Source organism: Castor canadensis, chromosome 15 (assembly GCF_047511655.1).
Source record: "Castor canadensis chromosome 15, mCasCan1.hap1v2, whole genome shotgun sequence".
Taxonomy (NCBI): Eukaryota; Metazoa; Chordata; class Mammalia; order Rodentia; family Castoridae; genus Castor; species Castor canadensis.
The window spans coordinates 83,478,022-83,497,690 of record NC_133400.1 but is presented as its reverse complement, the minus strand read 5'-3'; the positions used below and the strand labels follow the sequence as shown (position 1 = coordinate 83,497,690).

Sequence of the window (19,669 nt, the reverse complement as noted above, 5' to 3'; positions counted from 1 at the left end):
TGGGGAAGGTCCCTTGTTAGGAGTAGATTTTGGGAGGGTAAAGGTTTGAGAGCTGCCTGTTTTGCTATTCTCTCAACAGTATTATTGCCTTGAGAAAGTTATTGCCCATCCCTTTGGTGTTCCCTGCAGTGGACTATTGATGCCTGGGAGGGTAGCATGGCTGCATTGAGGAGTTTCTCTATGAGGTCTCCGTTTATGATGGGGTTTCCACACTGGGTTAAGAATCCCCTTTCTCTCCAAATAAGGATGTTGGAATGGATGATATATGCGTATTTTGAATCCGTATAAATACTTATCTTTTCTTGAGCTAGAGTAAGGGCTTGTGTAAGGACAATGAGTTCTGCCTGTTGGGAGGAGGTTTGGGGAGGTAAAGGTAAGGCTTCAATAACTTTGTGGGAAGAGAGACTAGGGTCCTTATTTTGGGCAAGAATGATGGCATATCCTGCTTGATGGGGAGGATCCTTATAAGAGCTACCATCTATGAACCAATCAGGGGAGTCTGGCATGGGAGTGTCTACGATATGGGAGAAGGGGTTGAGAGTGAGGTCTAGGGTCTCAGAGCATTGAATGGGGCCTTCCTGTAGTGGAATGGAAGAAAGGAGAGTGGCTGGATTTAGGGTTTGGCATTACAGGAAAGAAACTTGTGGATCCAACAGAGTGGCATGGAGTAGCTGTAGTCAGGATGAAAGTAGAGTTAGAAAAGCTCGGTGACTAAGGAGGTCTTTAAGGGAGTGGGAGGAAAAAACTGAGGGGATTATGAAGTGTTAGCTTATTAGCCTCTGGAATTAGAGTTGCAACAGCAGCTAGAACACAGAGGAAAAGACCCCATCCCCTGAACACTGGATGTAGATGTTTTGAGAGGTAAGCAGTAAGGTGATGGGTGTGGCCTGCCTTTTGGCATAAGGTGCCTAGGGCTTGGCCCTTGTTAGGGTAAATAAACAGGTAGAAGGGTTTGGATGGGTTGGGTAAATGGAGGGATGAGGCTTGGCTAAATGATTTTTTGAGAGTGATTAGATTGGGGGTTAGGGAGGAGGGGGTGAGGATGGGTTCATCTAGGGACCCTTTGGTGGCTTCGTTCAGAAGTTGGGCCACCAGGGAGAGGTTAGGAATCCATATCCAGAAGTAGTTAAAAAGAACTAGGAGGGATGAGTTCCCTCTTGGTGGATGGTAAGGGAATTTGTATTAAGTTTTGTATCCTCTTTGGGAGGATGGATCAGTGTCTGGGAGAGAGAGAAAGACCAAGGTAGGTGACAGAAGAGGAGAATAATTGGGCCTTTTGTTTTGATATCCTATATCCCCACCCAGCAAGAGAGTTGAGGAGAGAGATGGTGTGTGTTAGGCAGTTGTCAGGTAGGACTACATAGGAGAAGGTCATCTACGTACTGGATGAGCCTACTGGGGTGTAAATCTAAGATTGGAGGTCATGTTGTAGAGCTTGGCCAAAATGGTGGGGGCTGTCCCAGAATCCCTGGGGCAGAACAGGCTGTGTTAGCTGTTGGGAGAGAAGGGAGTCAGGGTCTGTCCAGGTGAAGGTGACAAAGGTTGGGATGCAGGGTGTAAGGGGATAGTAAAGAAGGCATCCTTGAGGTCTAATGCTGTGAAGAATCGGGTAGTTGCAGGAATAGTAGAAAGAAGGATATAAGGATTGGAAACTATGGGATAGGTGGGTAAGACAGCCTCATTAATCTTTCTGAGATCTTGTACTAATCAGTAGTCACCACTGGATTTCTTGACTCCCAGGATAGCGGTATTATGAGGTGAGCAGGTGGGAATAAGTAGTTGGGCCTATAGGAGCCAGAAAATGATGGATTTAAGTCCATGGAGGGCAGAGGGATGTAGTAGATATTGAGGTATTGTGACAAAGATTGTGGGATCCTTAAGAGTTATGAGGAGAGGTTGTGGTGACAGGCTACTTGAGGGCTACTTGACTCCAGACCCAGGAGTCAATTTGAGGAAGTTCAGGAATAAGAGGAGAGGGGAAATCCGGAGGCTTTAGGAGTGGAGGGGCCACTGGGATTTGTTGGAGGAGAAAAATGGTGGTTGAGTTAAGTGGAGGGATGTGAAGAGAGGTTCCTAGGAGTATGTCTCCTCCCAAGAGAGGGATTGAACATTGAGGCATTATGAGGAAAGAATGGATAAGAGTAACATGGCCAAAACAACAGAGGACTTTTGGTGTCTGCCAGGGAAAGCTATTGGTCCCCAAGATTCCCATTACAGCTGTGTGGCTTTGTTCTGAGGGTCCTGACCAAGAGGTGAAGAGGGAGAGAGTAGCCTCAGTGTCACCCACAAAGGTTATCTGTTGGCCTGCCACTGTCCCTATTACCCTGGACTCCATGATGTTTGTTGGAGGGGCTAAGGGGCCCCTGGCCTCCTCATTACAACAATTGATGATATGGGGTTTCTGGGGCAGTAGGGAGCACTGAGGATTGGGGGTTCCAACCCTGGGGGCAATCCATTTTCCAGTGTCCCCATTGGCCACAGGAAGGGCATAGCTTGGAGGGAGGTCTGGGGTTTGGGCAGGCCTTGGCCCAAATCCCAGGTTGCCACACGGGAAGCAGTTTCCAGGAGGAGTGCCAGTGGAGTAACAGGCAGGGGTGGGGCTTGAGGCAGTTTTTTGTGGGCACACATGGGGCTGTAGAGCTGAGGCCAGAAGTTGGTATTTAACTTTGAGGTGTTTTTCCTTTTCTTTTTTATGTTCTTCATCTCTATTATTGAACACTTGAAATGCCACATTTAGAAGTTCCTGTTGAGGGGTCTCGGGTCCCTGTTCTAATTGCCTTAGCTTTTTTTGAATATCTGGGGCTGACTGGCCTATAAATTGAACGTGGAGAAAAAGAGCGCCAGCTGGGGAATTAAGGTCTAGATTGGTATATTTAGTGATGGTGTCTGTGAGACATGCAGGAAGAAAGCCAGATTCTCCTCCGGTCCCTGGGGACCTCTCTTATTTTGTCATAGTTAACCTGGTTGTGGGCATTGTTTTTCATCCCCTTAAGGAGGCAAGAGATCATATGGTTAATACGAATTGTGCCAGCACCCCAGGTTGATATGTCCAATCTGGTTCGGCAGAGGGAATAACATTGTCAGCCTCCAGGTGGAGGCCAGGATTTTGTCCATGTAGCTCATTGGCACGTTCCCAGGCAGATGGCCAAATACGGTTGTGCTCATCTGGGGATAGGGTGGAAGCGAGAATATAATATAGGTCAGCCCAGGTTAAGTGATAAGCATGAGTTATGTGGAGAAACTCCTTGCAGAATCTGGCGGGATTTTCAGAGAAACATCCCAGTCGATTTTCTATCTATCGTCCAGTGGATATTGAGGACAAATTTGGACACAAAGGCATGTGAGGTTTTTGGGTTTGAGGTCCAGTGTTAAACTGAAGGCCCCAAGGTATTTTAGAAGTTCATCTGCAGGGTCATGTGTGTCTGAATCAGGAGGAGGATCATTAGAGGAGGTCTGGGGTGAGGGAGCCTGAATGGGGGTTGTTTTTGAGGAGGGAGAAACAGGGTTGGAGAGAAGGAGTTGTTAGGTAAGCCAGTTGGAACAGAGAGAAGGGTGGGAACGGAGGAGAAAGAAGGCCTGCAGGTAGGGGACCTCTGGCCATTTGCCATTTCATTGAAGAAATGAGTTCATGTCCTGGAGAATGGCCGGGTCAAAAGTGCCATATTTGGGCCAATGACTACTATCGTCCAGTGGATATTGAGGACAAATTTGGACACAAAGGCATGTGAGGTTTTTGGGTTTGAGGTCCAGTGTTAAACTGAGGGCCCCAAGGTATTTTAGAAGGCAAAAAAGAGGACTGTCGTAGGGATAGATTGATTTGACCCCATGTTGAGAAGGAGAACAGGAAGAGGAGAGGGCCTGTGGACTCAGCAAGAGGGTGTCCCTGGTTGCCTTGTCTGGGCCAGACAAGGAGTCTTTGGGGAGGTTGAGCGAGTGTCCTGGGCTTTGATCTACCCAAGGGGGTCCCTAGGACCCAGAGGGAAAGAGTTCCTGAAAAGAGGAGATGCTCTTGGGGCACCTCCAAGAACAAAGTGAAATCCTTACCTTGTGTCCCCTGTAATTAGTGGCCGGTGTTGAGTGCAGAGAAACAAATAGCAAAGGCCGCTGGTCTGGGGGTCTCAGCTGTCCCGTTTGGGAGAGAAAAAGAGAGAGAGAGAGGCAGACAATAGCAGTGGGTTACTTGGTCAATCCAATATGGCCTCCTTTGGGAGGCCTTCCCTCACGTGACTGTAAGGCAGCGAGAGATGTAAAACCTCCTGGTCGCTTATTGGCCGCCGTTTTTAGTGAGCTGGGGCTGGGGTGGGGGGGTGGGTGAGATCTATTGTGTAGTGTTGAAGGATAAGGGAAGGAGAGCGAGGGAGAGACAGGAAAAGAAGATAAGAGAGAGAGAGAGATGGAGAACACCGAAGGAGGGAGAGAAGGAGGACCTGGGCTAATGAACTGGGAGCCCTTCTCCTGGTTTTCGGCACCAAATGTTAGAAAAGAGGACACAGAGAAGAAAAAGAGACCAAGACTCTGCAGACCACGCTTTATTTCTCAGTGGTGAGGGGTCCTGAACTCTCGATAAGCTGAGATGTAAGCCATACAGGGGGCTCGGGGTGAGGAGCTTTGGTGGGGAGGCAGGCAGGGAGCGATAAAGAGAAGTAGCCTCTGGCAAGCAGTCAGGAGGTGATATAGAGGAAGTGTCCTTGTGGTCTCAGAGGTTACTTAGGCAACATGGGGGTCTCCGCTTGGGATTTCAGGGACCCTAAAGAGTTAACCCTTTAACTTCCTTTTTTTTTTTTTTTTGCAGTTGAGACACTCCACCAACCCTTTCTGTGTTAGGTATTTTTAATAGGGTCTTGTGAACTGTTTGCCCAAGCTGGCTTCAAACCGAGATCCTCCTGATTCTGCCTCCTGAGTAGATGGGATTACAGGTGTGAGCCACCAGCTCCCGGCTATTTCCATCTATTTTAATGAAAGAGATGTGGTTTCTAGGATTCAAGGAAATGCCTAAAACTGTCATTTTCCTTAGGTATTAAAAGTTAAGCATGCCGACAGATGCAGAAATGGAAAACTTGTGTGTTTTATTTATTCTCTATGCCATGTAGGTCGCTTTCTTTGTGAAAGTTCCGTTCAAGTCAATGTACATATTATTTTTCTTCCATACTCAGGTCACTCATTTGGGTTCTGTGAGAGGAACAAAGATGATTATGATTTGATTCCTGTCATTGGTAGGTTTGTAAACTGGTGGGGAAAGATGACTTAAGTTAGGGGGTATATGACAGGGCTGTCATAACAAAGAGAACAATTACAGATGAGGGTAACCAGAGATGCTTAAAAGGAGATGCAGTGTTTGACCAGGACATTAAAAGAGGTATGGATGATCAGGATCAATTCATATTTTAAATATTACACATGGATAGATACAGTAGTTAATAATACAAAGCTATGGATGTGACTTGGTCTGTTCCCGCTACTGTAACAAAATATCTTAGACTGGGTAATTTAGGTGCAAGAGACTAGGAAGTCCAAGATCAAAGTACAACAAATTCAGGGTCTCAAGAGGGTTTGCTTTCTGCTCCAAGATGGCACCTCATTGCTACATACTTTCACATGATAAAAGGGCAGAAGAGGCGGAAGTGCCAGACAGCTCTCCAAAAGTCTCTTTTATGAGGGTATTAATTCTGTTCATAAGAGCCCTTATGACTTATTCGCCTTCCACAAGGAACTACTTCTTAATATCACCACAGTGGGGATTAAGTTCCAACACGAATTTTGGGGACACACAAATACTCAACCCAGAGTAGTATGCTTATGTATACGTATGTGTATTTTCCAGACTCTGTGCACTAAGAAGATGTAGAATCAGTGGTATATGTGATAGTAGCAGCGAGCATACCTTATGTCCTGACGTGCTTCTCAATACCATTTCCCACTGAATTGAACTTAGAGAAACTCTGGACCAAGGGTAGGAAAGTAAAAATCAGCCTGCAGCAGCTTGTTGTGCCTGAAACTAAGGAAGTGCTCCAAGAACAATGAAAAAAGATGCCAGGAGTCAGTTTAGTTTGAATGGGCTCCCACTGGAATAAAAACTTATGCATCACAACAAATAATGTTAATAACATTATAATTCATTGACTAAAATATAAGAATCCATGCTCACACACTGGCATCAAATAACTGATTAAATGTGTTGTGGAGATGGGACAGCCTTTATAGTACTAAAGGCGCTAACTGATAAAGAAGAAGGAATGATGGAATTACAAGTCACTCTTTGGCAGCTATCCTAGTAATAATTGAATAGGTATTAAAACTTGTGGGTAAATAGTTAATAAGAAAGATGATATTTGCGTATTCTCAAAGTGTCTCCACCTAAAGTACTTACTAATTACTAAAAGAAAAATAGTGACTTTAAAGTAGAAGGATCTGGCAGCCAGCTAACCAAGTTAACCTTATCCATGATGGGACAGACTTCCATGATGGGTTTCCTGATATGATGCACAGGATGAACATCCTACAACTGAGTAATCTGAACTGTGCCACTTGAGTCTAATCACAAGGAAATAGCCAAAAAAGTCAGCTCTTTAAACATTATATATAACTGCCCTGTTGACATTCAAAAACGTCAAGGTCATGAACAATTAACAAGCACAGAGAGGGTAACTGTTACAGAGTAAAGGAGACATGACACCTAAATGCAGTGCATGATTCTAGCTTGGATCGTGGACCAGGAAAAAAATGTTCAGATTTTTCTTTTGCTATAAAAGACATTATTAGGAAAGAGGGCAAATAACCTATATATCAGGTAATATTATTGTATTTATGTCAGCTCTCTGATTTTGAACGTTTTACTGTGCTGTGTAAGGGAAAGAAGCTTTTAAGGAAATACTTGAAGTGTTTAGGAGCTTAGTGACTGCAACTTACTCTAAAACAGTGTAGGAAAAATGTGTCATGTATATGTAAGTGCAAGTAGAGATGCAAGATTACATGGCAGAGGAAGGTTGGAGGGAGAATGATAAAGCAAATGTGGTGGATGGAGAGTCTGGGAGAAGGTATATAAACATTCTTGGTACTTTTCTTATGATGGTTCTGAAAGTGAAATTAAAATTAAGAAGTTAATAATTTTAAAAATAGTTGAGTTTCATCAGTGGAACTAGATGGATTTGGCTAGGGTTTCTTTCATGGTGGAAGAACCTTCTTAGTAGAGGAAAAATTCAAGCTAAGACCTAAAGTAGGAAAATACAAGGTGTTGGTGAATGGTGAATCATCCCTTAGTATTGATGCAAAAGCAACCAATTCAAAATGGAAAAAAATAAATAATTGAGATTTCAGAAACACATGGTAAATTTGGAAAAGTACATTATGGGCTGGGGCAAAGCTCAGTGGTGGAGTACATCCTGAGTTTGATGTCAACACTTCCCCAAAAATAAGAAAACAAAGTCACTGCAAGTATCCATACCAAATGACAGCCTTTGCATAAAATTTTGAATGCCATATTTTATGAACTAGCACACATATCATAAGTATACAATCATGAATACAGAAGAATAATGTAGCCCAGTCTTGTAATGATTGTTACCTTTGGAAAAATGGGAAAGGATTAGGGAGGAGAGCAAGCTTGGGATCTTCATTTCTATCAGTAATGCCTCTTTCCTCTTAAGAACTGTAAAAGTCTTCCTTACTGTAGTCTGCAATAACACCTTTGCTCATTTAAAAATATTAAACATCTTGATCAAATATGCCAAATTGCTGAATGTTTCAGTCCAGGAATATGGCATATAGATTTTTGTATATATTTCATAATTCTAAAAAAAAGAAATCCTTTCTGAATGAGTGAATGAGTGGGTTGGAAAGATAAGTAGGTGAGATCTCAGAAACTATAGGGATATTGGAATATTGGGTGAAAGTATGGATTTTTTTTTTTTTTTTTTTAGTACTGGGGTTTGAACTTAGGACCTTGCACTTGCTGGGCAGGCACTCTAGTACTTGAGCCACACCTCCAACCCTAAAAGTATAGGTTTTATCTCACTTGCAGTGGGAACTTTCCCTTAGACAACAAAGGTATTATCTATGTTTAAAATTGGCTAGTTGAGCCATGAGCTTAAAAGATTCCTAATTAGTTAAATCTGTTTATCATTTTCAGAAAATTACAAAATCATGACTCCAATACAGATATAAAACTCTGTCATGAATTTTAGCCATTTTATTTATCTTATAAAGGAACCAGGCAAATATTAAAACTGGTGCAAAAGAGAAACTAAAGAAAGAACATATATATATAATCTATATAGATATATATCAGAAATATTGAAATGAATATGTAAATGAGGTAAACTAGCTTTGTCTCCCTCAGGGGTGAGAGAGGAGACAATTTTATCTTTTCCAGACAAGATAGAAATTGCATGTCTGTAAGAATTTGTTCATATCATTAATTATACAATTACAGTTTACTAAGTTGTAAAATAGTCCACAGACATAACACGAACCAGATAATCCAGAAGGGTAGGCTATATGTAAACTTTTTCTTTTTTGAGATGAGAACTCACTCTGTAGCCTAGGATGGCCTTGAACTCTTAATCCTTCCTCAGCTCTCTAGTGTTGGGATTATAGGCATGATTACCAATTTATATGTAAACTTTTTGTAATTTAACTTTGTTTAGAGATCCTTTTGGTAGAATTTCCTGAAGTTGAATAATTTTGAGTATTTGAGGGAATCCATCACATTTTTAAAATACATATGTATTTTAAAATAAATGTGTAAATATAAAGCAATCATTAGATGTCAAGTTCTATGGGATTGGAAAATTAAGTTATTTTGTCTTCAAAGGTTGAATCCCTTCATGTCATGAAACTTGTGTAACTATGCCACTTATAGGACATATTGCTGATGCCGATCTTAGATAAGTCGTTTTTGCTGATAGAGCTTCAGGAGAGCCAAATCAGCAGCTTCAGGTGATTATAAGGAAATTATTGGCTTGACATGAATCATAAATCCTCTTAAAAGGAAAAGGCAAATAGAAAATAAGGAACTCTCAATTCAGTTATTCATTTCATTTAATTTTTTGCCCTCTTCTCACTCAAATTTTATTTTTTTGAGGCAGGATCTTGTCATGTATCCTAGACTGGCCTCAAACTTGCAAACTTCCTAACTTAGCTTCCAGAGTATTGACAGACATGCACAACCACACCTAGTTCAGAGATGTTTTTAAATGAAGAACTGTCCAGTCATGGTGGTGCAGGCCTGTAATTCTAACACTCAGGAAGCTGAGGCAGAAAGACTGAGAGTTTGAGGCTAGCCTGGGCTCCATAGCAAGACCCTGCCTCAAAAAAAAAAAAAAAAAGGCTGGAGGTGTGACTCAGGAGCCTTGCCTAGAGCACCTGCCTGGCAAGCAGGAAGCCAGTGTTCAAGCCCTAGAACTGCCAAAAATAAATAAATACATAAGTCTTTCTGTGTAACCTGAAGAAGTAGTGTCATGGAAGATAGATACAATGGCAGCCTATCACATAATTAAAAGATACTGCTATTAACAAGTCCAGAGTCCCAACTCTGTTCTTTATTCATTAGCCTCTTGCTTGAAACTGCTTCTAAGGCTGGCAGTGTAGCTCCATGGTAGAGTGCTTACCTAGCATGTGCAAGGGGTCTGGATTTGATTCCTAGCACCACAAAACAAATTTACAAGTAAACAACAGCAAATAACTGTTTCTCGCGTGGAGCTATATTACTCTTTTTCTTTCCTTTTTTTTTTTTTAACCATTTCTTTGGCCTATTTTAGGCTGTCAGGTTTGTTTTTTTTTCCCTCATAACTGGGCTAGATCCATATAAACTGATTTTATTTTCGGAGTGAGTAGTTAATTCTAGACCTAGTCTAACTTTTTCTACCTTTATAAGTTGATTATTGGATTTTTTTTTCCAGAATGGCACGTGCATTTGCCCAACATAGGTGATAAGGCAATTGAATGAGTATGTGGAGGGTTTATGTTAATATCTTTGTGTTCTGTCTCTCCTGAAAGCTCCATTTCTCCTCTCTACCTTTTCCTTTGTTCTATTTTGTGTCATTAAGCTCCTTTGTTAGTGAAGTAAAGCTCAAAGCAGACCATACTGAAATACTGGTAATCAAGGTTAAGTTCCTGTTTAAATAGTATTGCTGTTACTTCCTGGATCAAACAAACATTAGAATATTTCAGTCACTTGCTTATATAAAGTATTCATGTTTAAGTCAACCAACAAGGAAAGAACCAAAGTCCTGTTTTTGAGTTTTGTTTATATTAAAACTTCTCTGGAAATAGTAGTGTTTAACTACAGCTTACCGTTTACCACATCATTTATTTTTCATCCTCACGAAGCCTTTGGGGATATGCCCATGATATTCTTCCCACAAATGGAAAGGTTCTGGCCTTCAAAGCGTGGGGTGTTATAATCTTAGCTACTCCAGAGGAAGAGGTAGGAGTATTGTGGTCTAGGGAAGGCCCCAGCAGAGATGAGAGTCTATATCTGAATAACAAACTGAAAGCGAATGAGGGTGTGGCTCAAGGGCCTGAGTTCAATCCCCAGTACCTCAAAAAAAATCTAACAACAAAACAAAACCCATGGGGTATTATTTTGGAGACTGAATATATACAGGCAATATTTCACCTGTCTCTTTTCAGTCAATAACTACTAGTTTTATGTAAATATACAGAAAGAGCCATTTACTCCTTCCTCACATACCAGTATCTAGTAACTTCTGTCTTTAGATTTGTGGCTTCCTATTTCTTTTGGAAAGAGCCATTTTAGAAGTTGGTATTTTATTTCCTTGTAAATATTTTATCACAGATTTTACTTAATTGAGTGCAGAAATTTGTGTAGTACTTTGTATCCTAAATTTTCTTTTTAACACCCTGTGCTATGGCTTTTCGATATTGATCATGTTTTCTGTGTTTGCTGTAATGATACTGACTTATCCCACAATTTCTTCTTTCTTTTTGTAGGCCCCAGAGTTTCCTGAGTTCACCACTCAAGTCCAGGAAGCTATTAATTCCCTGGGGGGCAGTGTCTTTCCTAAACTGAACTGGAGTGCCCCAAGGGTAGGAACTCTTATTGCTTAACTAGTCTTTTTTTTGTCCTATTCATTTCATTTTAAATCCGCAGGGAAGGGCTAACTATATCCCTAACTCTAGGAAAAATATGGTGGGATTTATTATTTTTCCTCTTTAACTTTCTTTTGCTGTATGTACTTTCCTGGGTATGCCAAAACACAGTTTTGACCTCTTGTGTTGCTGATTGTGGTAGAATTCTGAAGTTCTTTTTCTGCCCATTTTAAAACTTCAACTGTTCAGTTGAACAGAGACAATTTTCTCTGTTGAAAAGTAATAATAAAATGGTCACAAGATGTAGAATAGAACAGTTTAAGAAATTAACTCTTATTTTCTTAAATTTTGCTTTCCTATTCTACCACTTCATTGACAAGATTTTTTTAAGGTCTGTGGAAAAATTTTTTTTCTTTCTCTTTTTTTTTCTTAATCCAATAGAAAAGTTTCAAAAAAAAAGAAAAGTTTCATGCCAGCAAATCTCATTTAAGAAATTAAAGACTTAATTTACATTTTCAAAAATCATCTCTTATACTTGCCTTTTTAATTCTAAAATGAGTAACTTTTACTAATCTAAATTTTATTTTTACTTTTAAAAATTAGTTACATTTGTACATAGTTAAAAAAAATTTTTTAAGTATAAGTTTGCTACAAAAATCAGCAGGTCCCAAGACTTATTTTATTTATTTTTTTTGGTAGTATTAGGGTTTGAACTCAGGGCTTTGCACTTGCTAGGCAGGTACACTACTGCTTGAGCCATGCCCCAGTCCTTTTTGTTGTTATTTTAGCGCTAGGGTCTCATTTTCTGTCCAGGCTGGCTTGAACTATAATCATCCTATTTTATTTTATTTATCCCACCATCACTGGGATAATAAGCACTTGCTACAATGCCCAGCTTTTTTCCATTGAGATGGGGATCTTGCAAACTTTTTTGACCAGGCTGGCTTTGAACTGAGATCCTTTTGATCTCAGCCTCCTAAGTAGTTAAGATTATAGACGTGAGCCACTGCCACCTGGTATGAACAATTGTTGTAATCATTCCTTCCTGCTGAAGTGGGTTGAGCCTTTTCACTTAAGATGGGCAGATGATTATGGTTGTAAGTTACTCACTGGTTCATTTATCACTTATTGAGTTCCTTATGTGTACCAGTGTTTTCTTCCATGTACTGGTGTTTCTTCCATGTAGCATAAATAATGGGTAGTTTTGTAATCATTAGCTTTTTTCCAAAAGTATATTTTACTAGCCTGTTTCTGAGCTATCTACAGGAGAGGCATGTTTTTAAAATAACTTACTCTATCATTTTATACACATTCTATTAAACTTTATGCCTGCTATTCTTCCCCTTTTTTTTGTTCATATGTCCAGTGCATTTGCCATTTTAAGTTGTTGGTTCAGAATATCTCACCTCCTTCCCCCCAGATTTGGTAGATGTGGGTCTTAATTGCCCTAATCATCCAAGTTCAGGTATTTAGCTGTCACTCTCCCGAGTCAGGAAGAAAGGAAGTGATTGCTTTTATTTTTGGGGAGTAGCTGGTCGGCCACTTCTTTAATGCTTTAATCCTTTAGCTGAAGTGTGTTCAACATTTCATTCCACTCTTCTTCCATCATCAGTAAGAGAAACACTGGGACTGAAATGTGAGGACCTAACCACTTATCTCAGTGTGCATGACTGTGATTCTGCTATGCCATGCAGTGGCTGTGTCATGCTTTTTGTTGTTGAGAAGTATAAGTTGACATTTGACAGTATTACTAAAATTCGCTTTTTTTTTAAAGCCCTTGAAGTGGTAATGCATCATTGATTTCATTTGTAGGCCTGAAGTTCATTCATAGCAGGTAACGTGGAATATGCACTAACTGGTATGTGCTTTATTATTTAGGATGCATACTGGATAGCAATGAATAGTTCTCTAAAGTGTAAAACCCTCAGTGACATCTTTCTACTCTTCAAGAGTTCTGATTTCATCACTCGAGACTTCACTCAACCGTAAGTATCTCTTCTTCCCTCCATATCAATAGTTTCACTGCTTGTACAAATTTTTCTGTTGGTAAAATTTGATTAACTCTAGTACTATATTACAAACCACAATTCCATATTGTAAAGCTATCTCGTGCTCCCAAAATGGCCTATTATAGCGAACCTTTCCTTATTATAGTAAAAGCTCTCCAATGTCCCTAAATATCAAGGACTTTTTATATATTTGCACATTAAATAATATAGTAATTTTTTTCTCCTGATACATGTTTATCATAGAAAAACAAAATTAGGAACTATAGCTAAACAAAAAAGGAAAGTCACCCATGATCTCACCACAATCGACTCTGTACACCATTTGATGACAGAACAAAAGAACACCTACAGCTCCACAGTTCAGGTGTTCTGTCTGCCCACACAGAACACAGTCATAGTCCGGCTCATTACTGTGAACTTGACAGCACACAGTCAAGTTCATTATAGAGTGACTGGCAAAACAAGGAAACACAGCAATTCCACTTGCAGAAATTTATCCTAAGAAAAAAATGAGGGCTGTGCACGAACATTTAGCTCAAGCATAGTCACTATAGGATTTGACTGAAGAAAAGAGGATCAGTCAGACACATCATGGTGCTGCTCTCTGGGGCAATGAAGTAAGGAAGCATAATGATGAATTTAAAGACATTCACAGATGTCGCTAGATGCTGGTAAGTGTAAATGCAGCCTACTAAGCATTATGAATATAAGATCCTATTTTGAAAAAGCCTGTGTATAGGTAGAGGGACATATTTATATTATACCTATGCATAGACAGAATTCTTTAAGTATACAGAACCGATCACATATTCTTCCTGTTCCTCAAGTGGTTACTATAGGTAATAAGCTTTGAAAAGTGGAGGTTGAAATATAACACGTACATTTAGTCTGCTTTATAATTGCTGACTACAGTATTTGCCCAGATATAAGCATTCTATGTGATTAAACTTATGGAGTCACAAGGCTGCTTTTGTTAATTTTTTTATTGATCAATAGCCAAGCTTTGAAAATAGCCAAGATGCCCCACTACCAGTGAATGGATTAAGAAAATGTGGTATTTATACACAATGGAATTTTATTCAGCCACAAAGAAGAATGAAATTTTGTCATTAAAAAGTAGGTGGATAGAACTGGAGAACATCATCTTAAGTGAAGTTAGTCAGGCTTAGAAGGTCAAAAATCACATATTCTCCCTCATATGTGGATTATAGCCCTAAAACAAATGCAGTAATATTATTGGATATGGGTCATACTAAGGGGAGAACGTGCATGGGAAGAAGGAAAGGGAAGGAAACCTAAAACTTGAATTTAGTTGATGGGCTCACTGTAGAGGAGTGAATATAGTAATCTTAAACTGGCAGAGGCCACTATGGGAAGGGGACCAGGAAGTAGTGAAGAGGTCTGGCAGAGATGAACCATTGTGGGTTGTAATACACATGTGCACGGAAGCAATGCTAGGAATCTCTCTGTAGATCTATTTTGATCTCAAACTAGCAAAAATGCTATGTTTTTCTTATTATTTCTCATGTTTTCTCTTCAACAAAATTAGAGAACGAGGGTGGAACAGGTTCTTCCCAGAAGCGGGACAGATGGGGGTGGGATGGCCCAAATAATGTATACACTTGTAAGTAAATGTAAAAATGATAAAAAAAGAATTATTTTATTGATCAAGTGTCACTTCAGTAGGCTAAAACATGAATAACATACTTCTGTTATTCAGTTGGCATTTAGAAGGAAGGGCTGACTTGGTGAAAAATAAATCTATTCATTGTTTCTCTGAGGGGCTCAGGACTAAGGAGAAAATAGATTTGACTAGAGATCAGGGAATTTTACTTGTTTTAGTAATCTAAACTCAGCTGTGCTCAATGTAATTTTGAGATTTAAGATTATCTGAAAACTGGTTTTTACAGTAGTCCCTTATCTGCAGGGATATTTCCCTGTAGCTCCAGTGGATGCTTGGAACTGTAAGTAGTATGGTTTCATCCTGTCTCCATGTGTATCTCAGCCTCCCACTTAGCTTGGGATGACAGGTATGCACCACCATGCTTAGCTATTGGTTGAGATGGGATCTCACGTACTCCCTGCCTGGACTGGCCTCCAATCTTGATCCTCCTGATCCCAGCCTCCCAAGTAGCTAGAATTATGGCACGAGCCACTAGTGCCCTGTTGTGCTAGAATATTTCTTTCTTTCTTTTTTTTTTAAAATTGGACCTAGAACATTACTCTCCAAAATTCCTGTTAACTAATTTCAAAGTGTGTTAGAAATAGGCTACCCCAATTTCATGTAACTCTCATAAATACTGACCTTTGAGATTTTGCTTTTGTTTTCCTCAAACTAAAATCTTGCACTGGGAATTCTTTTAGTTTTTCATACACATTGTAGATTATGTAATAGCTATTATTTAGTAAACATGTGTTATTTTAGGTGTTTTATAGCTTGCTAGAGGAGCTAAAATTATTCTGCCAAGAATTATGAGTTTAGAATTAAGCATGGCAGCTTCTTCTTGACTTAGACTGCATATTAATGACTTTGGTTTAATACTACTTTTCTGTTGATACCTGCACCAAAAATTTTCAGTTGGAGAAATCTTTCATATTAATATGAATACTAACTAACAACCCAGCAAAATATTTTAGAGATGAGTTTGTGTTTTTAAACAAACCACTTCCTGAAGAACGGAAGTGGAATCTAATATTCACACACAGAGTTGTTTGTAGTAATTTACCCAAGCTCCTGGGGATGTTGAGCTTTCTGTTCAGTCCTAGTTAGATGGCTCAGCAATGTGTTCTTCCAGGAAGGGTGTGTGGCCATCTGGATAATCATCTTATTAAAAAAAAACCTTGAATGGCAATCCCTATACTGTATGTGTTCTACCTTCAAACTAGCTAACTTTTAAAATAAAATAAGTGTTAAACCGGTCAACATTAAAAACAATGTTATAGGATGGTGAAATGCAACTGTGTTAAAATATATGCTTATTTTTAGGTAGCAATATCAGGATTAACCAGAGATTGGAATCAGTATTTGTAAGAATGCAAAAGCATTTTTAAAAATTAGGTAATGAAGACCTATGACTTAGAATTTCTCCCTTTGGTTTCACTGTAGTGTTTTTACAAGTGAGTATAGAATCTTAATCTACCCTGTTCTTTATATGTTAATAGGGAACTATTCTTATTATCAGGTTTACAGAAAATATAGCATCCACCTGGTTAATTCACATTTTACATATATTTAAATTGAAAAATAAAGGCAACCATTTCAGTTTTACCATGATAATGAACTATTCAGCTGGTTGGAAGCTAAAATATTAAGTTTTAAAATGAACTTGAATTGGCTTCGTGTGGCTGGGGCTGTAGCTCAGTGGTGGAGCTCATGCTTTGCCTGCCCAGGGCCCTGGGTCCATTCCCAGCAACCTCTCCATACCCTCAGAAGAGTATGTGGTATCATAAACAGTTTTTCCTCTTGAAATAGTTCTTTTGCCACATAAATAGTTTGTCCCTAATAATACTGCATGGATTCCTAGCACATTCTTCACTTAGAAATTTAAAAGGGGTTGAGGAAAGAAAAGTATTTCAAAGATAGAATTTTTATAAAAGCATTCATAGAATCATTAGCACTTTTTATTAATATGTTTAGACTGGGGTGGGGGAAGCCTAGGGAATTTTGAAATAACGAAAATCTTTTTTTTTTTTTGTTATTCATATGTGCATACACTGCTTGGGTCATTTCTCTCCCCTGCCCCCACTCCCTCCCTTACCACCCGCCCCCATACCCGGCAGAAACTATTTTGCCCTTATCTCTAATTTTGTTGAAGAGAGAATATAAGCAATAATAGGAAGGAACAAGGGTTTTTGCTGGTTGAGATAAGGATAGCTATACAGGGAGTTGACTCACATTAATTTCCTGTGCATGTGTGAAATATTGAAAATCTTAATTTATGTAACTAAAACAGAGATGATTAAGATGTACATGTTTCTTCAGTGTATTTTATTTGGCAGCGGATGCAGGTGTCATGCAGCATAGCTGTGTCCTAGGTCTTGCCAACATGCTGAGTCCTGTGGTGACTGGTGGGGTTCTGATGAGACTAGCTGGCTTTGCTTAGGAACTGTTGCATGGAGGACCATGCTGGGTTACCACCTGTACCAGTGGGATGGGGTGCTTCTTCCCTTTCCCCATTGTAGAGATAGAGACCTAGGCACTCCTGGCACTTTCCAATAACCTCTTATAGCTTTGGCACTGGGCTTCTCCTCAGAGTCACCTTTTCTGAATTAAATGTGTATGGGCTCTTATTTGTCCATGTTGGACATTTTGGACCAGACTCTGAGATTGTTCTACTCCTACACCTGTGTTCTAGAAGCCCTGACCTTCCCAAGAATCAGTGTGTAGTAGTAAGTGGGTTACTGAATACAAAGACAGAAAGATACCAAAGGGAGGCTTGACCAGTTCTCTGTAAATTCAGCCACATAATTTAGCCACAAATTCACCACAACTACCATTTCCTATTGAGGCAGCTAAGAGCCCTGGTGAGTCTCCCTTATTTAAACATGTGGGTCCAGAGTGGTTTGGATTTTAGATGCTTCCAGATTTTCAAGTATTTGCAAATACATAAAATCTTAGGAATGGAACCCTAAATGCAAAGTTCATTTGTATTTCAAATATGCATAGACTGAAAGTAGTTTGGTTAATTTTTTATTTTATTTATTTATTTTTTTTGAGGTACTGGGGCTTGAACTCAGGGCTTACAACTTAAGCCACTCCACCAGCCCTTTTTTATGATGGGTTTTTTTCGAGCTAGGGTTTTGTGAACTATTTGCTCTCCTCCTGATCTCTGCCTCCTGAGCTAGGATTACAGGCATGAGCCTCTGATTCCCAGCTTGTTTAATATTTTTAGTCCACCTATGTTTTGACTGCAACCTCTCACATGAACTGAAGCGTGGAATTTTCCACTTACAGGATTTTGGATTTTCAGATTAGGAATTTCAATCTGTATAGTGCTTGAACAAAGCTCAGGATCCTGACTGTGATTTTCTTTTTAACCTCTGGCCCATTATTAGCGTTCACTGGAGCATATCCTTTTCTCCTTTATATAGATAAATTAATCCAGAATATTATACTTGTCTCTTAGAGGCCTTGTGTCTGAATATAGAAAATGTATAGTGGAAAGCTCCTGAAACATCCTTAATGCTTGTCAGTCTGCTGATCCTGGGCAGGTGGGGGGGTGTGACATGCTTTTTTTGGGGGGGAGGGTGAGACTGGGTTTCGAACTCAGGGCTTCATGCTTACAAAGCAGGCACTCTACTGCTTGAGCCACACCTCAGTCCATTTTGATGTGGTTATTGATGTTGCAAAACTATTTGCTCAGATTGGCCTCAACTGCAATCCACCCAATCTAGCCTCCCAAGTAGCTATGAGCCACCATACCTGGCTCAGTTTTTTAAGGATAAAATTATTAGGTTAATTTTAATTTTTATTAACCTGACAGTTCATGATCTTAATTTTGATTAGCATAAAACAACCTATGAGATTAATTTTGAGATTAAAAATTTTTTAAAAATTGAAAGCTGGTTTTCTAGTTTTCGATTGTAACTTTTCTGGGTAATTACCTTTAAATAAGTTTGATTTGAAGCAAGGGATTTTTGCTTTCCAGAGAAAAATGAAGTCTTAAAATAGCACGAGTTTGTGCTTGAATGTATGAAGCAGAAGTTTGACATGTTGGTATGCTGGGAGAGTCATTTTACGTTATGGAAATGGAATTTATAGTTGTTGGCAGGTGTGTTTTTTTTTTTTTCTTTTTTAGCAGTGATACTGCTTGAGGCTAAAGTCTTACCAGTATTTGTGTGGCTTTTTTTGTTTGTTTGTTTTTGGATATTGTTTTGTATTCTAACTTAATCTAAGAGTTTTAATAATAGCTCTAGAACCTCCATCCTGAGAGAAATGGGGTGGCCTGTAATTTAGTGTACTCTCCTCTACTTGTTACCTCACCTTTGTGAGCCTTGGTATCCCTGTGTGATAAGTATAGTGATAATAATACAGCACTTCCTGATAGGGTTTGTGTGGAAGCCCACTAGTACAGACTTTGACAAAACACACCATGTGTACCTTTTTCTGCAATGCAGATTAGGTCAGTCATTTATTAGTGGCAATAGAGATTCTCAGGATTTCAGCCAATCAAACTATATAAATCATAAATAATTGCAGAGAATTCCATGTTCTCAGGGAAATTAAAAAGCTATTTGAACTCAGGTTTACTTGTGACTTAAGATGTCTTTAAAAGTGTTATTTTGTTTGTGAGTTGCCCTTTTACACATGTCTCTCGACTACAAGTTACATGTATGCTATATATTGCAAGTTATGTACTATGTGCATAAGCCTTCTCATTTCCTTTCCTTTTCTCTCCTGCATCATCCAGCCCTCTCTGCTGATTCATGTCAATCTCAAAAATGGAAACTGAGATAGCCACCTAAACATTGCCTTTCCTTTTCTCCGCGTGTCCTATCTCTTCAATCTTGGAAATCCTATCTCTTCAGCTGCTCTGAAGGATGTATTTTTGTTTTCTTACTACCTACTCATTCCTTGGTTCTCTGCAGTCTAGATCCCACCTTAGGAGGAA

At 39.5% G+C, this 19,669-nt stretch overlaps 1 protein-coding gene across 1 annotated transcript in view; it reads left to right on the top strand.

The window, feature by feature from the left end:
* Cdc123 (cell division cycle 123) overlaps positions 1-19,669 on the top strand; it is a 52,348-nt gene that overhangs the window by 13,712 nt on the left and 18,967 nt on the right. Inside the window, exons 5-6 of the mRNA XM_020157672.2 lie at positions 10,951-11,046; positions 12,928-13,034. Coding sequence (XP_020013261.2) covers positions 10,951-11,046; positions 12,928-13,034 — 203 coding nt within the window. The remainder of the gene's footprint in view (positions 1-10,950; positions 11,047-12,927; positions 13,035-19,669) is intronic.